The sequence below is a fragment of the Sarcophilus harrisii genome, chromosome 1, assembly GCF_902635505.1.
Source record: "Sarcophilus harrisii chromosome 1, mSarHar1.11, whole genome shotgun sequence".
NCBI classification, from domain to species: Eukaryota; Metazoa; Chordata; class Mammalia; order Dasyuromorphia; family Dasyuridae; genus Sarcophilus; species Sarcophilus harrisii.
Window position 1 is genome coordinate 710415719 of NC_045426.1, and position 23350 is coordinate 710439068.

At 59.6% G+C, this 23350-nt stretch overlaps 1 protein-coding gene across 1 annotated transcript in view; it reads right to left on the reverse strand.

Annotated features, from left to right (window-relative positions):
• ARVCF (ARVCF delta catenin family member) overlaps positions 1–23350 on the reverse strand; it is a 256808-nt gene that overhangs the window by 2085 nt on the left and 231373 nt on the right. The window contains 8 exon segments of the mRNA XM_031949000.1: positions 5704–5817; positions 8344–8429; positions 12358–12408; positions 13290–13383; positions 14935–15046; positions 15202–15680; positions 16848–16975; positions 22847–22918. Coding sequence (XP_031804860.1) covers positions 5716–5817; positions 8344–8429; positions 12358–12408; positions 13290–13383; positions 14935–15046; positions 15202–15680; positions 16848–16975; positions 22847–22918 — 1124 coding nt within the window. The 3' untranslated portion in view covers positions 5704–5715.

Genomic DNA, 23350 nt, shown 5'->3' on the forward strand with positions numbered 1-23350 from the left:
TCCCTCTCGCCTCCCAGGCCCCAGAACTTAGAGGGGCGTCCACAGAGACTTCCTCCACAGCCTTGGCCACTAAAAGCCCGCCTTGGGGCCGGCCAGGCCGCTGCAGCTGCTCTCCAGAGGTCACGGTGCTCTCCGGCCTGAGCAGGGGCTCCTTGCATTAGCCTGCCTTCTTGGGGGCTGACCGGCCCTGGCCTCCCAGACTCTGCTGCCTCGCTGCTCCCCTGGACCGTCCTCCCTTAGAACATCCTCCTCCTCCTGCTCCTCCTCCTCCGTCCTCAGCATGGATGGCTCTTTCTGGTCACTCTCCACTGGTTCTCCCTCCCCCCCAACCAGCCCCCTGTTCTGCTTTGTGCTCCATCCCCTCCTCCAGAGCCATGGCCGGGGCCTCCCAACTCTGTCCTCGGTCCTCCTCTCTCGCCCTCGGTGACCGCAGGGCTCTTGTGGTTGGTGGCTCACAGCTCTCTCTAGCCCCGGCCCCCAGATCCTCCTCATCACCCCTGGATCCCCGCAACTGCCCTAGGCAGGTTTTGCCCTCTCTGCCCCCGGCCTCCCCTTCCTCCTGGCCTCCTGATGTCCAGCTTCGCCCAAGTGGCCCGGGCCACAAATCTCCACATTTTAGTTGAGAGCGCTTCCTTCCATGGCCCCTCTGCCGCCATCCACAGGCCTGCCCACAGCTCTCACCTCTTGCCCCCAGCCCTTCCTCTCTCCGTTGTGGAGGCCCCTCTCCGAGCCTCACATCCAGCTCTTCAGCCTCCACAAGGGCGGCCTCCATCCCAGTGGCGAACAACAGCTGCCTCCCAGCTGGCACTGGTCATCAGGGGGCGGCTGGACATGGCTGACAGGTCCCACCCATGCTTGGGAGGCCCAAACTTTCCAAGCCAGAGGCAACAGACCCCCCCAAACCTTGTCTCCTCGGAACGTCCATGGGGGCTACGAAGACATGGAGGAAGGGCGGGCTCTCAGGTGCGGTTTGCCTGTAAGTCCTTGGTCGATTTTCTTTAATGGAGGATGTCACAGGACTGAGGATTTGAAGGGGCTTTAGAGAACAGCTGGGGAAACTGAGGCCTAATTAAGTTAGAGACCTTGCCCAAAGGGACAGAGGCAGTAAGTACTGGAAGAGGGGTTTGAACCCATGTCCTCAAACTTCAAATAACGGTTGTACCGATGGGGCCGAGCACTGTGCCTGACGCATAGTAGGAACTTCAAAAATGCTCGGGGACCAATTTCTGGTGAAGTTTCCATCTGTGATTTTTCTCTTTCAGCGTCTTCTCAAAAAAATCACTTCCTTTTAGTTAATTGTTCAGGAATTAATTAATTCCTTTGAAGGGCATGACCCCCAGCATGGATTTTGGGCGAGGGGATTCGATCAGGGTCAGCCCATCTTCCCAATGGGAAGCCCGTTCTCACTTCCTCTTCAGCCCGTGGACAGAGACTGTCACAGAGAGCAGGCGTCAGAGCTCTTCCTGCCCGTCCCAGGTGCCCCTTAGCTTGGTCGCATCGCACGCCAAGTTTCCCACAATCCCACTTTCTCCTCCATGAATCTCCCCTGTGTGGTGAGGGGACGTTATTCATAACCTCTGGCAGCCATCGTCACAGATCTGCGTGTCCCCTCCTTCTGGACTGGGGGCTGAGGAAACAAAGAAAAATCCACGAAGCGGCCCGGCCCTCGAGGAGCTGGCGCCGGCCCTTCTCCGTCCTAGAGAGAAGCATTTAGACAAGCGCTGCCCCTGGCAAGGATGTAGGGCCCAGGGGCTCTCCTGGGCCCCTCTTGGGGGCGACCGCTCCCGAGACAACAGTGGGGAGTCCTCGTTGTTCCTCGTATCCCTTTCCCATTGTTCCAGCAGGTTGTTCAGAGAGGCCGGGAAGGGAGCGCCACCTTCTGGCCTTTGACCTTCTCACTGGGCTTTCATTTTTACCGGCGCTCTAAGCAGCGCTAAGATGCCATTCGATGCATTGTTAGCCAGCGATGGGGACGCCCCGAAGCCGCCCCGTTCAGAAATGACCTTTCCTGAGCCCACCGGCCCACGGAGTTGGGGAGCCAAGGGTCTCCCTAAAACAGCGTGAGCTTCTGCCGTGGCTTTTTTGCATTTGGCCCATTGATTTTTCAGGACCCACCTTCCGTTCCCGAGCCGCTGACTCTGTCTTGGATACCCTGCGTTTCCTTACTCATTTCTGCTTCTCTGATTTTGGGCGCTTCCCAGAAGCCTCTCTGGGCCCGAGCCCAGTCTATCTCACTCCAGGGTTTCCTCGCAGACTTCCTGTCTGAGTTTTTGGTCTGCCCCGTCCCCATAGCGGCTCTGTGGCTCTTTTCTGTTTCTTGTTCCTTTTCTTTCCTCTTTTGGTATTTCCTCCTCTGTGACTTTTATGCCGAGCTCCGCTCCTGGGGTGTGTGGGGGGGGTGCCATCCCAAGCTTCCTGCGCAACTCTGGGTCCCTTGTGTCAGCGGGGGGGCTTTGTCTGCTCTTTCCCAGGAGCACCTGCTTTCTCAGGTTTGCCTTCGAGTAGGGACTGGGGTCCGAGCCAGGGCCGGGGGTCTCAGCTGCTGATCTGCTAAGAGCTGCTGATCTGCCCAGAGCTGGGCTGGGCTGAACCCCATTTGACCTCGGGGAGACTGACCTTTCACCCCAGGGAGACTGACTTTTCTCAAAGTCCTTCCAATGGCCTGAGCTGGGAGCGGTTTCATTCCGTCAGTCTCTGTTCAATCTTGGTTTCCTGTGGTTTTCAAGGGACACTGGGAGCGATGGAGCTGCTCCCTGACTGTTCCACCATCTTGGCTCCACCCCCAAAGCCCCCAGAATGGAAGCTTCCTGAGGGCTGGGCCAGAGAAATTTTTCTGATGCTCAGCAAATTCTGACTTTCCTCTTGAAGCTGGTGCGGTGCTGGAGCCTGACGCTTGGGGCTTAGGTCCAGAAAGGACCCTGGTCCGGCACTTTGTCCTGCCCGGGCTCTCAGGACCTCCCTGAGACGGTTCAGATGGAAGCGGTTCTGTTCCCACCCTGGCACTGGTGATCGTCCAGGAGGAACCATGGGGTCGGGACAGCGGCTCCGTGACCTTCAGCCTGGTCAGTCCCAAGCCCCCGTGACTGCCGGTCGGGTCCACGCCATTTCCAGATTTTGTGGCAAGGGGAGGTCGTGCCCCAGGACTCGAGGGGGTCTCTGTTGTCCATCTTTGTCCAGGGACGGTCCCAGGGATCTCTCCCTTTGGCCTTGCTGCCATGCTCTTGCCAGAGTTCTCCTCGATTGGCTGACCCCACACCTGGAAAAGGTCACCCATCTGAAAGCCGGCACGGCTTCGGAAGGGCAAGGAACAGTCGAGAGGGCGACTCCGGAGAACGGCCAGGAGTGGGCCTGAAGCCCATGGACTTGTGGCGCTCTGACCGAGGCCTTGAGCCGTCTGACCCGGTGCTTCCCGGCCCGCTTCCCCCTCAGGATCGTCACCTCCCGCCGCCTCACTTCGGACCGACAGCGCCTCCTCCCGGGTGACTGCCGCCCGGCACCTCCGGGTCGAGCTCTCCTTCCTCAGTCTGCCGCACGCGCTGCTGCCCAAGTGCATTTCCTCTGACCCTGCAGATCCCCCTCTGAACAAATGGCCTCCTGTGGCCTCCGGGACAAAATCCACTTCTGCTCCGTTCCAAAATCCTGACACTGCATGGCCCCAACCAGCCTTTGCAGCCTCCCTGGGCAGAGGGCGGGCACCAAACCGACCTTCCTTCCTCACGAGACCCCCACCGCCCGTGCCCGGGACACGTGCCCTGCCTGCCTCCAGCTCCCACACCCATCCCCTGTTCCTCCCAGGGCACAGAGCCTTCCTGCCATCCCACCCCACCCCCCGCCATATCTGACTTATTGATTCTGTTCTGGGACTTGCGCTGTCTCTCCTGCTTGAATGTGGGTTCTCTGAGGGCAGGAACACTTTGGCCTCTATGTGCCCTGGGACCTGGCACCATGCCCAGCACACAGTAGGTGCTTAATAAATACTGATCGATGGATAGATGCCAACTGGACTGGGAAGGGCTCGTCCCCTTTAGAAATGTCCTCACTTCCCCATCCCCCTCAACAGACACGGGCAGTTTAGTCCCCTCTGTGCGGAGGTCGGGACTACGGGGGTAGAGCACGGCCCTCAGAGGGCATGGGGGAGCCCGTTTGGTTTTTTCTCTGACATTCTTAGTTACGAGAGAAAGCTCTGGGGGGGGAGGGGGGAGAAGGAGGAAGGAAATCATGGGAAATGGAGATGATGGAGCAGCCAAAGAGCAACAATAAAAATGAAAAAACAAAACAAAACCTGACCGGAGAGGGATGGATGGGGAAGCTGCCATTATTGTCACTATGGTCATAAGCATGAGAAGCGGCAGCCGGGTTGCCCAGTGGTCAGAGCACCGGGCCTGGAGACCGAGTTGAATCTGGCTTCAGACCCTTCTAGCTCTGTGACCCTAGGTGAGTCGATTACCTTTGGCTGCCTCAGTTTCTCCAACTGTAAAATGAAGAAAATAATGGCATCTACCTCACTGGGTCGTCGGGAGGATCTAATAGGGGAGTGCTGTAAAAAATCAAAGCACTCAGCCCACAGTAGGTGCTCCCCTAGGCAGGGGAGAGGCCAGCCCTGTTTCAGCACACAGTAGGTACTTGTTTCTTTTTTCCTCTGGCCAGGGCCGGCTCTGCCAGCCCGTTTCCTGCCTCTCCAGGGGAGTTCTGGGTTTCATCTTCCTATTGGGGTTTCACCTGCAGGAGATCCCAGCATCCTTCAATGTCCTACAATGTCCCCTCATTGGCCACTGGGTACAGATGCCCTGTCCAGCGCTCCAGCGGCTAAATGGCGTTCCTCACGGGACTCGCTAAGAGAGCTGGAGCCGAGGGGCCCCAGAGGCCGGCCCGTCGTCTTCCCTATTGATTTCTCAAGGGAGGGGATGGGGGCTAAGAGTGGAGGCCGTGGCCTCCATGTAGAAAGCAGAAGGGCCTCGAGAGGGGCTGCCCCCTGCTCCAGGGTTGGGCCCTGCGCCTGCTTTCCTCCGGCTTTGGGACCCTCTGCCACAGTCACTGCGGGGAAGGACGGCAGGCCGCCCCCAGGGGCCCCCTCACTCAGAGGCTCATCAATGGGGCAGGCACTTGGAAGTGGGCACAGGGGCCGGGCCTGGGCTCCTGGGAGCCTGGGGAGAAACCGGGGAGGATGCAGATCCTGATTTTGGTTATTCAGGAAGCTGGGGGGCGGGGGCCCTGGGTCCTGAGGTTCCGAAGAGGATGAGGGGAGTCTTGTCGGTGCCCCCTGCAGGGCCCTGTGAGGGGCTGCCTGGGGACCTTTGGTGCTCACAAGTGCTGGAGGTGCCAGAGAAGGGGTGTCTTGCTTCGGGGGGGCCTGGATGCCTTGGAGCCCCCCCTCAGCTCAGAGGCTCTGGGCCACATGGGGGGTCGGGCCCTGTCTCTGCCAGGGCAGGCAGGGTTGGGGGGTGGGGTCGTCTCCACTGTCTGCTAAGAGGCTCTGCCCCGAGCAGGGAGGAGGGCTGGGTCTGGCGGGGGGGAATGAGAGGGTTCACCCCCCTCAGAGGGCTGGGAGGTGATCCCTCCAGAGCCCCCCCTGTCCCGGGGCCCACAGAGGGCACCCTGACCCCCCCTGCACATGGCCCGGGCCCGGCTTCACCCAGGGAGGGGGGACGAGGGGGTCAGTCACGAGCCCGGCCCCCCCGCGGAGCGGAGCAGAACCAAACCTACCAGGCATGCAAGCTAGACCCAGGAGTCAACGGGCGGTGGCTTGGGGTCCCGGCTGTCCACCAGATTCACCGAGGCCCGGTTACTCCTGTGGGGGGGCTTTCTAGCCGGGTCTGTCTGCAGTGGGCGGGGGAGGGGAGGCAGTAAAAGCAAAACAGAGGAGGTTAATCAGACGCTGACGAGAGGCCGAGGCGGACGCGGACGGACGGACAGAGGGAGGCTATGGGGCGGGATTAGTGACCGAGAGGCAGACGGGGATGGGAGACCAGGACAGGGGGGACCCGGACAGGAGGGACCCGCTGGGGAGGCCTGGGGGCGGGAGCTCTGGACTCCGAATCCTGGCTCTCTCCTAACCCGCGGGATGAGCTGGGGAGGCGCTTTCTCTCTGCTTTTCCCCCAAAAAACAAAGGGGTCAGACATGGGCACTCGGGCCGTTCCGGAGTCTCCGGGCTTCCATTTTCCCATGTGTGAAATGGGGAGCCTGCAGGCCCCGGACTTTGGTGACCGAGGCCTGGAGGCCACAAGGGTGGAGGCCGAGCTGTTCCGGAACATCTGGGGCCACGCCCGGAGTGGGCAGGCAGGGCAGCTTGGGGGCCACGGGGAGAGAGCGAGCAGTGCCCAGTGCGGGGGGCGAGAGGGCCCGGGGGCCCCCATCTGCTGCAGTCCCTGCCCGCAGCGCCGCCCCACCTCCCTCTGTATCTCTGACTGTCTCTCCCTCTCTTTTCCCACCTTTCTCTCTGAATCTCTCTCTGTCTCTGTCTCTCACAGACACACAGACACAGGGACCCACAGACAGACACATGCAAATGCTGGAGCTCCAGAGCCAGAAGCCAGACGGGAAACAGCGGAGGCAGCGGGAAGGGTGGGGGAGGGCAGCGGGGGCTGAGGGGCTGACTGTCTCCTGGGCAGCGTGAGGGGCTGCTCCCTGGGCTGGGGGAGGGGAGAGCTGTCCTGATGTGTGCATGCCCCCCCCCCGGGGCCTGTGCCCCCCATATGCCCACAATCAACCCTCTCCTGGGAGGCTGCATTTTTGAGCAGAGGATTCTGGGAGGCTGAAAGGACGGGGATCCCCCCAAACGAATTTCAGGTTTGCGTCACCCCCATAATCCACCCCCAGGTCTGCACTTTGTGAAATCCCCAGCACAGTGTGGAGCTCCTCCCACAGCAGCACGTTGGGATCCCCGTCTGTCTGTCTCCTCTCTGTCTTTCTCTGTGACTTTCCTTTTTTTGTCTCTATCTCTTTCCTTTTATGTTTCTGTCTCCATTTTTCTGTGTCTCTGTCTCTCTGTATCTCTCTCCTGTCTCCCTCTTTGTCTCTGGGTTTCTGTTTGTCTCTCTCTGTGTGTCTCTGAGTCTCTTCTCTCTCTCCGTGTTTCTGTCTGTTTCTCTCAATCTCTCTCTCTCATCTCTCTTGTCTCTGTCTCTCTGTGTTTCTCTTTTGTCTGTTTCTGTCTCTCTCTCTCTCTCTCTGTCTCTGTCTCTCTCTGTGTGTATCTCTTTCTTTCTGTCTCTTTCTCTGTCTCTGTCTCCCTGTTTCTGTCTCTGTCTCCCTCTGTCTCTGTCTCTTTCTCTCTGTCTCTGTCTCTTCACCCTGAGCTTACTTTACATTCAAGGCCCCTAGAAGGGCTCTGCACCACTCCCCCATCCACGGCACCAGGCACATAGTTGGTGCTCAGTCCCCTTGCCCAGCCCGGCTGGGGGCACCTGCTTGTTCTCCCTCAGACTTTGCCCCTCCTGGATGCCCCCCCCCAGCCTCCCCAGGTCCCTCAGGATGGGCCCGAGGCTCTCTGGCTCCTCTGTCCCCCGGCCCGGAAGCCCATGGAGGGCAGAGCAGGGCAGGGCAGGGCTCGGGCCCCACGTTGCTCCCCGTCTCTGGCCCGGGACCCTGCGTCTGGCCCAGAGTGGGTGCAGCTGGCCGCTTCCTCTGCTCCCGCCTCCCCTTCTGCCCCCTCACCCTTAGCCAGACCCTCAGAGCTCCTCCCACCTTGGGGGGGCCGACTGATAGATTCTTCCCGGCCCCGACCAGCTCTCCCCCCACACTGAGCACACCCTCCCCCCACTCTGCACCATCTGGCAGCTCCCACTGGTGAGGCAGGTTCTCGCCCCTTACTCGCTCTCTCTAACGCACGCTTGGCTCCCGCTATTTTGTGGGCCCCACGCGGAGACTGCTGGGGCACAGGGGGCTCGTCTGGCCCGCTTCGCCCGGTGGGCACGGGGCCCCCCAGGCCTTGACTCCCCGGCCGGCTCCCGGAGCACAGGGGCACCCCTGCCCAGAGTTGGGCACACAGTCAGTCTTCAACAAGACAGAAAGCCCTCCCTCCGCTCTGGCCTGGGGCCGGGGGCCGCCACCCAAGAGTCCACACAGGCCCTGTGCTGTTCTATCCCCCAGCTGGCTGCCCCCCCCCAGACTCCGCCCCTTGGGCTGGGAGAGGCTCAGGGCCGAATGGCTCAGCCTGCAGGGAGGAGACCCTTTGGGGACCCCTGAGGGGGGTCTGTGCCTGAACGGGGCAAAAGGAAGTGGGGATTGGGGTGAGACCCCCTTCATCCTGGTGGGGCGCTGCTTTCACAGATTCTGAGACAGAGGGTCTAGGAGGACCCCTGCCCTGCCGGATCTCAGGGAAGGCTTCCCCAGCAGCCACTTACTTTCAAAGGCTCCTTCTCAGAGGCGTCGCCCGCAGGGTCCCCAGCGCGGTACTTCCGCTCCCGATGGTCGATGGTGGAGTAGCCATCTGAGGAGGACAAGAGACCTCACGTTTCTTGGGGTCCTTTAGGGCTCAGGGCCTCCTTCTCACAATCCCATGGGGAGGCGGTTAGAGGGTCAGCACCCCCACTTTACAGAAGGGAAAATGCCCACCTGCCCGCCAAGGCAGACAGAGCCCACCCATGGTCAGCAGGGCCCTCTCCATCACTGCCCGCCATGGCCTCTGACCCTTCCGCCCCGACATCAGCCCCTCCCCCCAGCCTCTCTGGCCTCCCTGGTCGGCTGCCTGCAGCCCCTGCCTTCTCCCCCTGCTAGAAACCGGCGGCCTTCGCTTACCCGCGCCAGCCCCCAAGCCACCTCCCCGGCCTTCTGCTTGTTTCTTTTATTTCTAATTTTTTTTCTTTTAAAATTTCATGTTTGGAGAGAAAAATCAGAGCAAAGGGAAAAACCATGAGAGGGGGGGAAAAGCCCAGAAAAAAGAGGTGAGCAGAGCATGTGCTGGGCTATAGGCGACCTCCCCAGGTCTCTGTCGGGGTGCCGAGGGCGCCTGCTTTGTCTTTTCTTTCTTCTTTTCCTGCTGAGGCACTTGGGGTTAAGTGACTTGCCCAGGGCCACCCAGCCAGGAAGTGGTCGGGGTCGGATTTGAACTCGGGCCTTTAGGATTCCAGCCCCAGAGCTCTAAGCACTGTGCCTTCCATCTACCCAGAAGGAATGGGGGGCTGGCAACGGATGACAAGAAAGTGGGTCTTCTTCTTTTGGGAGATGGCAAGGAACAGAGGGATCAAGGAAGGCTGCTCAGGGTGGACCCGTTGGCACACAGTAGGAGCTTAATAAATGTTCATTGTTGGCTGATGACTTAATCTGGTGAGAAGACAGAACTTGTCTTGTATTTTGCACGTTTTATCTTCCAAGGAGAACGGATATTGGGCCCAGGGGCCCGAAAAAGGGCCTGCCAAGGAACGGAGGCTCCGGCCAAGGAAGGAGATGCCAGGCCCGGTGGCATTAGTGAGCTCAGGGTGCCCAGCTTGGACGGTCCCGACTGAGAGAGCGGGCAGGCGGGGGCGGGGGCCCCTGAAGGCCCCGGGCAAACATCGGGCTTTCAGAGTGGGAGGCAGGGCGGAGCGATGAGCTATGGCCCGTGAGACGGCCCCAAGACCCAGAGCAAGAAGGGTGGGTTGTGGGGCCAGGAGGGGAAAGGTCGGCACCGAGCTAAGGACAGTCGCCGGGCAAGAGGATCTTCCGACTGGCTCGGATGGGCTGGAGGCTCTGGACCCTGTGTCTGTGGAAAGGCGTCCGGAGGCTTTCGTTCTCCCCTCCTGGACCGTCTTTGAGACCCACCTCTTGTGAAACAGGCCTTTTCCAGTCCCACGCACAGCTAGCGCCCCCCCCCCCCCGTCCCCTCCCCGATCATGCCCCATTTCCATTGTTCATTGTGACATGAGTATGTGGTGGTCCATAAGATGTCCCTCCTCCTCAGGGAGGGGTGGGCTTCACTGCCCCTGCCTTCGCTGCAGGTCACTTCCGCCTAGGTTAGCCTGTCTGGCGGCTGTACCGGCGTGTAGCGGCTGCTGGGGCCACGGGTGAGGAGGGGGCAGGCGGACGCCTCGGCGGCCCTCCTCCAGGTGCACCGTGCTCCCCGAGCACCCCACGTCCCGCGTCAGTCCCCAAAAGGGCAGCTGCCCAAGTGCAGGCTGGGAGAAAGCGTGGCCGGTCACCGGCTTGGACAAAAACGGGTCCTATTAACGCACATTGGTGGAGCCGGGAACTGGTCCGACCCTTGTGGAGAGCGATCTGGAACTGCCCAAAGGGCGATGAAAGCGAGCCCCTGCTGGGCCCGTGTCGCCCAGAGAGCTTGGAGGAGGGAAGGGGGCCCACGTGGGCACAAATGTCTGTGGTGGCGAGAAACGAGACTGAGAGGCTGCCCATCGGGGGAGAAGGGCTCAGTAAATTGTGGTATATGAAGGTGATGGAATATTATTGTTCAGTAAGAAACGATCAGCAGGAGGATTTCAGAGAGGCCGGAGAGACTGACAGGAACCGATGCTGAGGGAAGGGAGCAGGACCGGAGATCGTTGTACCCGGCAACAAGACTATGTGATGATCTGAGGGCCGTGGCTCTGTCCAACAATGAGAGGATTCAAACCAGTTCTACTTGTTCCGTGAGGGAGAGAGGCCTGTGGGAGCTGAGTGAGGACCACGACAGACACAGCATCTCACTCTTCCTGCTGTTTGACGGCTGTTTTTTCTTTCTCATTTTCCCCCTTTTGATCTGATTTTTCGTGTCCAGCACGATAATTGTGGGCATACGTACAGAAGAACTGCACGTGTTTAACCCATGTTGGAGCACTGGCTGCTGGGGGAGGGGCAGGGGAAGGGAGGGAGAAAACAGTTTTGGGACACAAGGTTTTGCCGGAAATGCTGAAAATTATCCCTGTGCGTGTTTTGAAAATAAAAAGCTTTAAAACTTAAATAAAAGTCCTGGGTCCTGGGGGGGGGGGGGGATCAAAGGGAGGAGCTTCCGCTCTCAGGGCTGCACCGCCAGGTGGGGGCCTAGGCCAATGGGGGTCGCACTTGGGGTTACAGACACTCCTCCCTGGCCAGACCAGCTCCGGGCTTCGCTCTCGGGAGAATCCTCGGGCAGCCGGAACAGGCCACAAAAGGCTTGAGGAGGATGCAGCCTGAGCCGCTGTCTCTGGGTCCAGATGGCAGCTTTGGAGTTGGAAGACGTCCCAACAATCCCTTAGGCTCCAACTTGCACCTTGTACAGATGGGGAAACTGAGGCCCAAAGAGCTGACCTTGGTCCCTAAGGTGATTTGAAGTCAAGGACTTCCAACATATCGGCTCTTCAGAAAAGAACATCCTGTGTTCAGGCTGAGGAAGAAGAGAGACTCCTTGGCCGTCTTGAGGTATCTGAAGGGCCGACAGCAGGAAAAGGGTTAATCGGCCCCCGGGGGCCGACCCAATGTGCCCCAGAACCTCTCCAGGCCTCTGGTGCTGACCAGGCCGTTTCTGGAGGATCATCGGCCTTGGAGAAGGGGATGCTCATTCCCGCTGGCCCCAGAGGGGCTGGATGTGTCGGCCATCATGGGGCCTTCTCTGGGGACAGCCTGGGATGGCCTCTGCTTACTGAGACAGGACTCTGGAGAAGGCTGGGCCATCTTCCCCCTTCTCTGGGATGGCGTTTCTCCCCCATTATGGGGGGCCCACTCCCAGAAAGCAGCTGGCCACCCCCTTCTCAGCCTCGGTGAAGAACTGGCCACTTTGTCACTGTGTGTCAGCCGCGCCCCTGGGATGGTGGGCAGCGGGCACTGCCCAGGAGCTTCCCCGACCAACAGGATAAAACCGCCTCCAGAGAGGTGTGAGGCTGAGAAAAGCCTTCACTGGAAGACGTGCCTCCAGGCACCAGCTGCTTCCTGGAGCTCGGATCAGAGCGAGCCCCGGTCAGAGCGAGCCCCGGTCAGAGCGAGCCCCGGTCGGAGCGAGCCCCCGACTACGGGCCCGTCCGGGCCAGCATTTTGGACGTCCGTGCTTGCTCTGGCCGGCCTTGGCGGCTGGATCTGCCTTGGGATCCCACTGAGAGCCCGATCCTGTCCTTGGGAGCCCGTGGGAGCAAGACCCTCCTTGGGCCTCAGTCTCCTCATTGGAAAGAGGTGGACGATGATGTTTCTGCAAAGCTTTCCCACCTACCTCACCAGGCGCTGGGGAGCCGAGCCTGAGCCTCCCAGGGCCTGGATTTCCTGCTCCGGGAGGAGGTTCCGGAGCGCCAAAGGACCTTTCATTTCCCTGAGTGGGGAGGGTCTTCCCACCATGACATCTGGCCCAGAAGGGGAGCCCGAGACCAGCTTAGATGGGGGCCAGGGGACAAGAGGAGATGTCGGAGCGTCCCCTCGGACACCGCACTGGGCAGTGGCCGGGCAGCGGCACGAGGGGAGCGGGAGGACCGCGCGGCAATTACCTGGGCCGAGTTCATCCATGGGGATCATATCGCGGCTCCCACACCTCTCATCTACAAGACAAGAAGGAGTCGTTCCATTGGAAGGGGGCGTCTCCACCTCCCCCAGGGTGAGGACAGTGAGGAGGGGCTCGGGCCCTCGGGGGCGGAGATGGGGGAAGGGAGAAGGTGAGAGCTGAGGAAGAAGAGTGGGACAAGGAGGGAGAAAGGCTTCTGGAGAAGCAGGAGGAGGAGGAAGGAGGAAGCTGGAAAGGAAGGAGACTTGGGGTGGCTTCCCTGGCCCCAGCCACATCGACTCCTGACCCAGACAGAGGAGGAATGTCCACTGGAAAAGCTGTGGGACGGACAGGGCGGCCAAGGGGACGGCTGGGTCCCTGCTGCCCAAGCTGGGCCCGACACTGCCTCAGGGCTAAACAGGCGGGTTCTCCCTCACTGCTGGGGAGGGGTCTGGCCCAGGCCCGCGGGGCCCAGTCTGGAGGCTGCCCTGTGAGGACGATGGGTCCCAGGGGATCGGGGGCAAGCTGGGCCCTTGCCGTGGGCCCTGCCGCCTTGCTCTGAGGAGGCACGGAGTCTGAGCGGAGGCCCTGGGACCGGCTATGGCGCTGGGGAAGTGACTGGGCCCGGGGACGGAGCCACAATGGGACCAAGCGCAGCCGTAACTGCTGACGACCACAAGGCAGCTGTGTTTGCAGTCGGGGGCTCCCTGCCTCTGCTGGGACTTTCCCTTCTACAAAAGCGTAACTGAGGGAAGGTCTGCTCCCAGGGGAAGCCTGGTGGGCGGCGCCATCCAGCAGGCAGTGCCACAGTTGCCCGCGGGCCGGGTAGGCCGAGCTCTCGGCCGGGGACCGTGGCTCCGAGGCGCTGCTTCCCCGGCTGTGCGGCCTTGAGGGGCGGCGGGAGTAGAGGAAAGCCCCCCGGCCCGGCCCCGCACTCACCGTGGGTCTTTTCCACTAGAGGCAGCGTGCTGTCGTCGTAGCTGGGCTTGCCCGAAGTCCCTTTGGAGCCCTTGGGGGGGGTGGAAGCCGCCGACTAGACACAGAAAGCCACGGCTCCTCAGTGAGGGCCCGGGGCCCGCGTCCACCCCAGCCTCTCTCCTGAGTCAGACCCACCGACCTCTGAACCCTCCAGACCGGTGCCAAAGGCCCCAGGCTGACCTCACAGCCCTCCCCCAAGCTCCCCCTTCTGTGCCCCCCGCTCCGGAGCCCCTCCATCTGTTCTGTGTCTGACTGTCGTCCCCCCCGCACAGGGGGCCGGCCTGTTTGCAGGGTCCTTCGCCCCATTGTTTGGGCATGCCAAGAAGGGGGGAGTGGTTGGGAGGGTTCCCATCCAGACGGGGGGACCAGGGCCGGGTGAGGGAAGTCCAAAACCCCGGAAAGGGAGAAGTGAGGAGAGATGGGGGTTTTGGTTTTGGTTTTAAGTCCTACCGAGCCCCAGGGGTGTAACGGGCGGATTTTGCCGGGGGGATGTTTGGTCAGACGTTGGGGTTTTCCCTTTTTTTGATTAGGGGCGAGGGATTTCCCGGGTTGATTAAATGAGAGCTGGGGATAAGTTTTTGGGAGTTTGCTTTTGTGGGGTACGGGAATTGTGGGGTTTTGGGAATAAATAAATAAATAAACCAAAAACAAAGAAATAATGAAAATAAGAATAAAATGAAAGTAAAAAAAGGGAAAAAATAATAAATAAAATAATAAAAAAAATAATAAGGAAAATAAATAGAAAATATAAAAATAAGATGAAAAAAATAAAATAAAAAATTTAAATAAAGAATTGAAATAATAATTAATTAGGGGGCTATTGATAAATAGGAAAGGGGAGGGGGTTGTTCTGGGGTTTCCCGGGTTTTGTTTTTGTTTTTGTAGAGGGAGTGGGGAGGGAAGGGGGGCCAAGAAAGGGGGGAGGGGGATGGGGAGGGAATGAGATGAGTTGAGAAGGGCCCGGGTTTTAGGTGGGATGGGAGGGGAGGTTTCCCCGGCCCCCGGGTTGGTGGGGGCGGGGGTTTGGCCCCCAGGGGGCCCGGGGTTCTGGTGGGGGCCCGGTGAAAACCGGGAGGGGGGTTTCCTTTAGATTTTTTTTCTAGCCCCGCCCCTGGGGAGAAAGTCGGAGGCCCTCGGGGGGAAATGCTTTCCTAGGGCCCTTGATTTCTTTTCCCTCCCGGGGCGTTGATCCGAAAGGGAAGTGGTGACCACGGGAACAGAAAATTTTTGCCCTGGGAGTTGGGGGGGGACGCTTTAGGTCCCGGAGAGGAAGTGCCCAGGCCAGATGGATTGGGGCCGGGCCCCACCGCCCCAGATTTTTCGATTTTGGGGGGGTTTGAGGGTTTCCGGGTGACCGGGAGAACTTGGGAAATGGTTTTTCCCCTTCCCGATGAGGTCCCGGGGCGCCCTGCTGTTGGGTTTCACGGCCACTTCCCGGTTCTGGGGGCGTGGCCCTTCCCTCGCCACGCCCCCGGAAGCTCCCGAGGACGAGGGCGGGCTCTGCCGCCGCCAATGGGATGGGCGCTCCCTAAGCCTGGCCAGACGGGGACGCAGGGCAGGGGCTCTGGTGCGGCGGACGCCGGGAGCCCCTCCCGCCAGCGCTGACCTGGAAGTGGGCCTTGTTCCAGCCGTCCTTCTGCAGGGCCCCCCGCAGCTCCTTGTAGCTCCAGACCATCTGCAGGACGTGGGACGCCGCCTTCGTCTCCCGCATGGACGGGCTGGGGAGAGACGGGCCCTCAGAGCTCAGGGCGGGGGGAGGGGCCGGGGCCCTCCTGCCGGAGCCTCCTCCCCCTTTGCTTCGGGGCCCCCAGGAGGGCCCCAGGGACCGCCTTGTCCGCCCGCTCTTTCCCAGCCGAGGGCCCCGGGCACCCACCTCGACTTGCCGATGCCCACCAGCTTCTGGATGCCCTGCGTCTGCACCAGCGAGCGGGCGTTCTCGGCGCTGTCCGTGATGATCTCGTGGATGGTGTTCAGCACGGCGACCACCGTGTCCTCCTCGAGGTTTTTGGCCGTGCGCTGCTGCCGGCTCGGCAGGTTCCGCACCAGCTCGGCCATGGCGTAGCTCCCTGCGGGGGCCCGCGCCGTTAACCCCTTCCACGGGCTCCGGGTCAGGGAGGGGCGGGGGCGGGGGGGGCGAAGGGGGCCCTCCCGGGAGCCCCCGAAAGCTGCCCCTGCCCCGGCGCCGACGGCAACGTCGCACTCCTGGCTGCAGAGCCGGGGGCGGGCCGGGGGAGGCGCAGACCCCCCCCACGGGGCCACACACGGAGCCCACGTGGGGCCCGCCCCCTGGGAGTGGCCCCGCCCACACGCAGCCGGACCGGGCCTGCCCCACCCACCGCGCCCAGCTGGAGGTCACCCCCCCGCGTGGCCAGGAGAGGGCGTCGTGCACCCAGGGCTGTGGCCCCGCCCACACGCAGCCGGACCGGGCCTGCCCCACCCACCGCGCCCAGCTGAGGGCCACCCCGCCGGGGGGGAAGGGGCCGTGGCACCCGGGCTGTGGCCCGCCCACACACAGCCGGGACGGGCCTGCCCCACACCGCGCCAGTTGGGGTCACCCTTCAATGGAGGGAGAGGGCTTGGGCCCAGGGTGTGGCCCCGCCCCGGGCGGGAGGGCCACCACCGGCCCAGTTGGAGGTCCTCGGTGGGGGGAGAGGGGGGTTGCCCCAGGGTGGGTAGAGGGAAACGGGAGTGGGCCCGGTGGGGAGAAGTTTGCCAGGGGACGGGAGGGGGATGGGGAGTTTACTGAAAGTTTTATAGGGGAAAAGAGAGGGATTATTGGGAGGGGAGTTTTCTCCCGAGTTTTACTTTTTATGAGGTTTTGTTGGCGGGTTTTGGAGAGGGGGGAGGGTGTGGTTTGCAACTTGTTCGAGTTCGGTGGAGTTTACAGTTTGCAGTTTCGGGTTTTTGGGAGTGTGGGAATTGGGGGGAGGGAGTTTGTGGGATGCGAGGAAGGTTTTCTGCCCCACGGTTTTCTCGCTTAGGGAGCCCTTGGGAAGGAGGTTTTGGGAGGGGGGGTTGGGTTCTTTGGGCCTGGGAATTTTGCCAGGTTTCCCTTTGGGCTTTTCAGGGGAGGGGCAGGGAGGGGGAAGTGTTTGGCCTTGGGGCCTAGGAAGTTGCCTGGCTCCCTTTGTTAAAAGGGGCCCCAGCCCCACTCCGCTTACAGTGGAAGCTTCTCCAGGGCAGGGAGGAGGAGGAGAAGAGGAGGAGGAAGGGAAGAAAGGGAAAAGGAAGAGAAATGGGAGAAGAAAGAGGATGAAGAGGAGGAGGAAGAAGGTTGGAGGAGAAGAAAAAGAAGAGGAGGAAGAGGAGAAACAGAGAGGGGGCTTGGAGGTCGGGGAAGAACTTCAGGGGTTCTCTGAGATCACCTCAAAGGAGGACACTGAGGGTCACAGCGGGGCCCTCTCAGCTCTCGTGGCTGCTCAGCAGCAGAGCTCCCCCCAGCGCCAGTGCCCCTTGCCCATGCCCCCAGGGCCTCGCTCTCCCTGCCCCCTTCTCCCTAGCTCTGGCCCCCCCACTCACCATCCAGGTGCCCGCGCTCAGGTTCTGCAGCGCCCCCGCCGCGGCCTCCAGGGTGTTGAAGTTCTGGCTCTCGGTGAGGATGGACAGGTAGAGACGGACCACCTCCGGCTGGTAGAGCAGCTCGAAGCCTTTGGGAGACAGGGGGCGTCAGGGAGCCCCCCCGGGACTCCCTCCGGCCCTGCTAACCTGCCCGGGCTAAGGGGATGGCGGCTGCCCCTGGGGAGGGGAGCCCGGGGTCCCAATGGCCCTCTGAGGGGAGGGCATGGAGCCAGAGGTCAGGGCGAGCCCAGTGCTCAACCCAGGCTGGAGTGGGGGGAAGACAAAGGAGAAAGATGGAGGCAGGTGGGGGTGGGGTGGGACAGAAGCTGGGAGAGAACCTGGCAAATAGAGGGAGGGCCTGGGATCCAATCCAACCCCCCTGCTGCTTGCCTCAGTTTTTCCATCTGTAAAATGGGCATAATTCTGGCTCTGAGAGGGAGGGGCCCCACTGAAGAGTTGGATTAGGGGAACATGGCATTCCCCCAAACCCAATGGGCTTCTCTGCCTTTGGGAGAGGGCCGTGTCTGTTCTCCCATCTCCCCCCACAAGGCCTAGCCCAGAGCAAGGGGGCAGTGACCCTCACAGCATCCACCATGATCTTTATGTCACTGCGGAAGAACCCGAAGTCTGGCGAGGGGGAGGGTCTTCCCTACCCAGCATCCCCACACTAAATCCCCTTTCCTCCCATGGGATGCTGGGAACACAATCAGGTGGCCAGCGTCAGGACAGAGACCAGACCCCTCCCCTGTCCCACTGCGTCTCCCACTCCCAGGCTGATGCAGAGAAAATGAGGGGGCTTGTGAAGGGGAGCCCCCCCGCCCCAAAGTGTCAACTGGGAGACAAGAGGGACCTCTGGGGAGGCAATGGGGCTTCAGGAAGGTTTCTTGTGGGAGCCCCTCAGAGCCAAGAGGGTCCTGGGCTTCCCAAGCCCCCAAACCCTAAGCCGCGAGGGGGCTCAGTGAGGGACAAAGCCCTCCTTGTCGTCCCCCCCATTTTCTATTCCAGGATCTAAATTTCCCATGATCCTCTCTCCTTTGGGCTAATGAGGTTAAAAAAAAAAAAAGCACCTGGGAGAACACAGCAGCCATGATTGGCGGTTTGTCCCCCTTAGCGAGGATGGAGCGGCCCAAGCCTGGCCCCAAAGAAGGGAAAACTCTCCATTTCTCCCCTTTTTTGCAAGGTCTTTGTACGCCTTTGGACCCGGTCGCTGCATCACTTAATTTTGCCGAATTGATTTTTGCCACTAAAAGGAACCTTCGTAACCAGGGAAGCTCTGGCTAGAAGGGGGTGGGGGGTGGGGGGGTGGAGACAAGGGGGAAGGACTCGCACAAGGTCGGAGGATCATCCCATCAGTGGATCAGTGGGTCCACCAATAAACACCTCTTAGTGCTCACCACCAGGGGTCAGGCGTCCGCTAAGCTCTGGGATACGAGGAGCCCCCAGTCTAACAGGCCGGGTTGGGGAGGGGGGGCAAGGGAGACATGTCCGACTTTTTGTACTCCCAGCACCATACAGTAGGTGCTTAATAAATGCTGATTTATGTAAATAACTAGATATGTTGATACGGGCAGCAGGTGGGGGATAGGGAACGGACCCCAGCAGAAGCTGGGCTTGGGGTCAAACTGGAAGGCCTTCAGGGAGGTCTCAGAACCTCGGGGACAACGGATGCTGGGTCCGCAGATGGACCGCTGTATGTAAGGGGGGGGGGGAAGCCCGAGTGCCCCAGGTAGGGAGAACCCTGGGGGCTGGCCAGAGAAGTATTTGGGGAGAAAACTGCCGTTCTCCAAATGTGCCCAGGCAAGCCCTGGCTGCAATCTCATCTGGGGAGAGCCCTCAGCTTTTGTCCTCTGATACCTCCCAGGAGGCCTGGGGTCGGGAGGGGGAAGGCTGAGGAACTCCCTTTGTGACCCCAATCCCAGCATCCTCCCTGCTCCCCACATGAGGAGACACAGCAAGAAATGGGAAACCTCTCAGAAGCCTTTATCTAGAAACCCGAGCACCTTGCAGTTTCCAGTATCCAGTAGGTGCTTAATAAATGCATGCTGTTTGAAAGGCCTAGTAGACAAAGCATTGAACTTAGAGCCAGAAAGCTCCAAGTTCAAATTCAGTCAAAGGCTCCAGCAGCAACATCCTGGTGGAGTCTCTTAGGCACTTTGTGCCTCAGTTTCCTCATCTGTCAAATGGGGTTAGACTTAATGGCCTCCAAGGTCTCTTTCTACTCTAGATCTATAATCCTATGATTAATAATTTTATTATTATTAATAATAATGCTGATGAAAAATAAATATATATTTATATAAATATATCAAATATAACTATAATAAAATAAAAATAATTTTATTAATGATTAATAAAATTATTAATTTTTACTATCTCTATCAACACATTAATTCCATGTTAACATCTTAGTCATTCATAACAACATCTAGCATTTATATAGCTTTATATATATTATATGGACAGCTAGCTTATGTACACACACAAACATCCTCCCCCACCAAGGCCCAGGCCGGGCGCAGTCGGTCTAAGGCCCACAGAGCTCGGCTCTCCCTCCCCTCTGGCTCCCACCGGCTGTTCCTGGGGCCCAGGGGATGCTGGGATCCCCATTGAGGGTCACTCCTCTGCCCCTCCCCAGGGGGCAGCAGAGACAGCAGCCGGCCGAGAAAAGCCCCTGGAGCTGCCCCCGGCAGGAGCCCCGTCCCAGGAGCCCCGAGGAGCCCCAGCTGTCAGGGAATGGCCCCGGTGGCTTTGCCACCCACCCTGGCCGGCCCCTCCCTGCTGCCCCTCCCTGCTGCTCTCTCAGCAGGGGCAGGGTACCCCCTGCCTGGGATGCTCCCCGCCCGCTGCCCAGTCCCGTCACCTCCTTGTCCCCTGACGTTCTCCCGGAATCGAGCCTGGGCCATTTCTGACTTTATGAGGGTAACTCAGCTTTCTGCTCATATGGGTCAATAGAGTCAGTACGATGAGCACACATTAAGCACCGAATGTGTGCCGGGCATCACTCAGGCACAGGCGGGAGGGCTCTGCCCCTTTCCTCAGAGAACTCACAGTCCCGCTGGGGAGATGCCGGGTGCCCTATGGGCAGCTACAAACTAGGCCCAGGGGGGTTGGGCGGGCAGGAGGGGCCCCCACTCGGGGAATCAGCAAAAGGCCTGAAGGCAAAGACAGCGACGGGGAGCAGGCGAAGTCCCGGAGACCGGGATGCAAACCCCTTTGATTTAGGATGCCCTTAGCGGTGGAACTCCGGGGAAGCCGCTTGACCCTTCGGGACTCAGTTTGCTCATCCCCCAAATGGGGCTAGTGTCTCCCAGCCCTCCCTCCCAGGGCCATACGCATAAGTGACCTTTATGGGAACGGACCGTGATGCTCCCTGGGGCTCCACAAGCCCTGACTCCAGAGCCCTAGGGTCCTAGAAAGCCATCCTCGGGTAGAGATGGCCCAGCCCCGGCCCCCACCCTCAGGGCCAGCACGACCCTTGGCCGAACCCGCATCCCCTCTGCTCCCCCGCCCCACCTCCGACGCTCTGCGCGGCAGATGGCCGGCTTGGTCCAGGAAGACTGTCCCCATGGCAACAGCAGCATCCTTCCCATTCTGAGCCCCGCCTCCACCTGTCAGTATTGACCTGCTTTCTGAAGCCCAAGGAGAGGGCCCAGAGCCGCCCTCCAAGGCCCTCATTTCCACAGCGACAACAGCCCCCTGGCTCCATTTCTCGGGCCCCTGGAGCCCCCAGATCATCTCCCCTAATGAGCGGAGGAGAGAGTGGTCCTGGGCCCACAGTGGAGCCGAGCACCTAGAGTCGCACCAGCCGCAGGCTCAGCTTGGCACCGGGACCGGATCTCTCCCGTGTGTGCCCAGGACTCTCCCCTCTGTCCCACTCCTGGGGGGAATCCCCCACTCTCCGCCCCCTCGGGCAGCCGGTCTGGCCCCTGCTCCGGATCAGCCTTTTACAGGCACCGAACCAAGCTCGAAGCGAGTACTTTGAAATAGCTCAATCAATAGTTAACAAAGGCCCCCGGGAGACGCCCCATCCGCAGAGCGCGGCCACAATGAGACAAGCGGGTGGCCCTGTGGGGAGTGCAAGAGGACCCGAGTTCCAATTCTCCCTCGGACACTGACTAGACGTGTGGCCTGACTTCCAGCCTCGGTTTCCTCGCTGGGAAAACCCGCCTCCCCATCGAAAGTGCCAGGGCCTCCCGAGAGCTGCGGCTCACAGCGCCCGCCGGCCTCCGGCTCGGCTTCTCCTTTCTCCCGCTTTTCCCTCTTGTCCTCATTCTGTCACCACGCGACCAAGACAGAAACCTGCTTCCGGCCATCACACGTTTCAGACTCCGGCCCCTGCGTCTGCCCGGGGATGGGGGGGAGGGAGGTTGGAGCTCAAGAGCTTACAAAAACGGACGCCGAGAAGCGTCTTGCCGAGGGTCTGGGAAGATAAAATCCTCCTGCAAACTGTGGAAATCCCCCTCCCAGGGCTGGCGCGGGAGCCAGGGAGAGCTTTGTGAAGCCCCTGGCAAAGCTCGGAGCCCCAGAGAAGCGCCGGCAACGTGGACGGGAGCTGGTCTCCCGGTCACAGGTCTCGCCTCTGATCCTCCCCGCGTCTGTTTTCCCCTCTGTAAAATGGGCACGGGCCCAAGCCCTGCCTCTGCTGTGTGACCAGAGGTGGGTGACTCGGGCAAAACAAAGCCACCCAATGGGCCCATCTGCCAATATCTGCCTCTCAGATCTCTGGGGGGGAGTTGTGATAATAATTATAAATATAATTACTTACAATATGACTATGAAAGTAAATATGATAATTATAATAATATAATTATAAGTATAATTCTTTATAACGTGAATATGAAAATAAGTATAATACTATAATTACAAATGTAATTATTTACAATATGACTATGAAAGTAAATATGATAATTATAATAATATAATTATAAGTATAATTCTTTATAACGTGAATATGAAAATAAGTATAATACTATAATTATACATGTAATTATTTACAATATGATTATGAAAGAAAATATTATAATAATCATATAATTATAAATATGAAAATAAATATAGAGTAATCACATAAATATAATTATTTGTCATATGACTATGAAAAAATATATAATAATTATAATTATGTAATTATAACTATTTACAATAAGAATATGAAAATAAATAAAATAATTATATAATTATAATATGACTATGAAAATAAATACAAATATAACAACAGCAATAACAATGAGAGGCAGCCTTTAGGAAGTGCTCACTGTCACGGCTGTTCTAAGTACTTTGCAAACCGATTCTCCCAACAGCCCTTGGAAGGTGCTGTTATGATCTCTATTTACATTTGAGGAAACTGAGGCAAACAGAAAGGTGGGGGCCCCGCCCCTTCATCAGTGACTGGGGATAGGGTTGGAACACCGTCCCTGACTCAGCCCTCCCCTGTCCCCCGAGCCACCGCCTGCCCTCCACAGTACCCATGGCGGCCCTTGGCGTGGAAGACCTGCCGCCCTCTCCTTCTCCCCACCCTGACCAGTAACCTCGTGCTGGGGGCGTCGCTTGGACGGGTTAGACGAGACCCGGCTCACGTGGGATTTAAGGGTTCCCTATTCCTGAGGGGCGGGTCCTCGGTCGTTTTCAGAATTTGAATTTCTAGGTTCCGGATTCTAATCTTCCACATTTCTAAGGGTCTGAGCGTCTGCTTCAGCCGGATCCTAAGGTTCTAAGGGTCCGATCTGTGCTGCTGAAGTTCTAGGTCCCAGCACTTACAGTCACCGTCTCCCGTCTTTGAAATCGCTGATCCTGGGCACGCCGAGGCCGCCATTACTGGGGGGCGGCACCCAGGGGACCTCACACTTGCTCTCCCCACCAGCTCTGGAAGTGGGCACTACGACCGTGCCCATTTTACAGAGGAGGAGACTGAGGGTATCCAGGGTCGGCGGCTAAGAGGTCTAAGGCGGGCCCCGGCTTACCTTTAGCAGACTCCGATCTCTTGGGCAAGTCGAGGGTGTCGAAGTTCCTGTCCACGCCTCCGTTCTTTTTTCCTAGAAGACACAGGAGAGGGGGCTGGGAAGGTCCCTCCCGGGCCCAGAGCAGCCGTTCTCATAGTCTGGGGGACAGGGCCCGATGGACCCGGCGGAGGGGAGCCTTCCTGGGCTCAGGGCCAGGCAGGACGAGAACGCCTCCACCCACGGACCACGAGGGACGCCAGAGGGACTCGTGTCTGCTCGCACTGACTCCGGGGGAGGGCGCTCCTGGGGACGGGACAGGGTCGCCCCGAAGCGGGGAGGAGGGAAAGCCCGGGACGGACACAGGAGGGGGCTCCCCTCCGTGGCCAGAGAGCCCCGGGCCTGGCAGGCAGCAGGGAGGCAAAGGAGGCTCCCTCTTCCAGAGGGACAGGGCAGGGTGCCAGAAGACAAGGCTAGACCCTGTCAGAGAGCTGGAGGGCTATCACCGGACTCCTGGGGTGGGTCCTG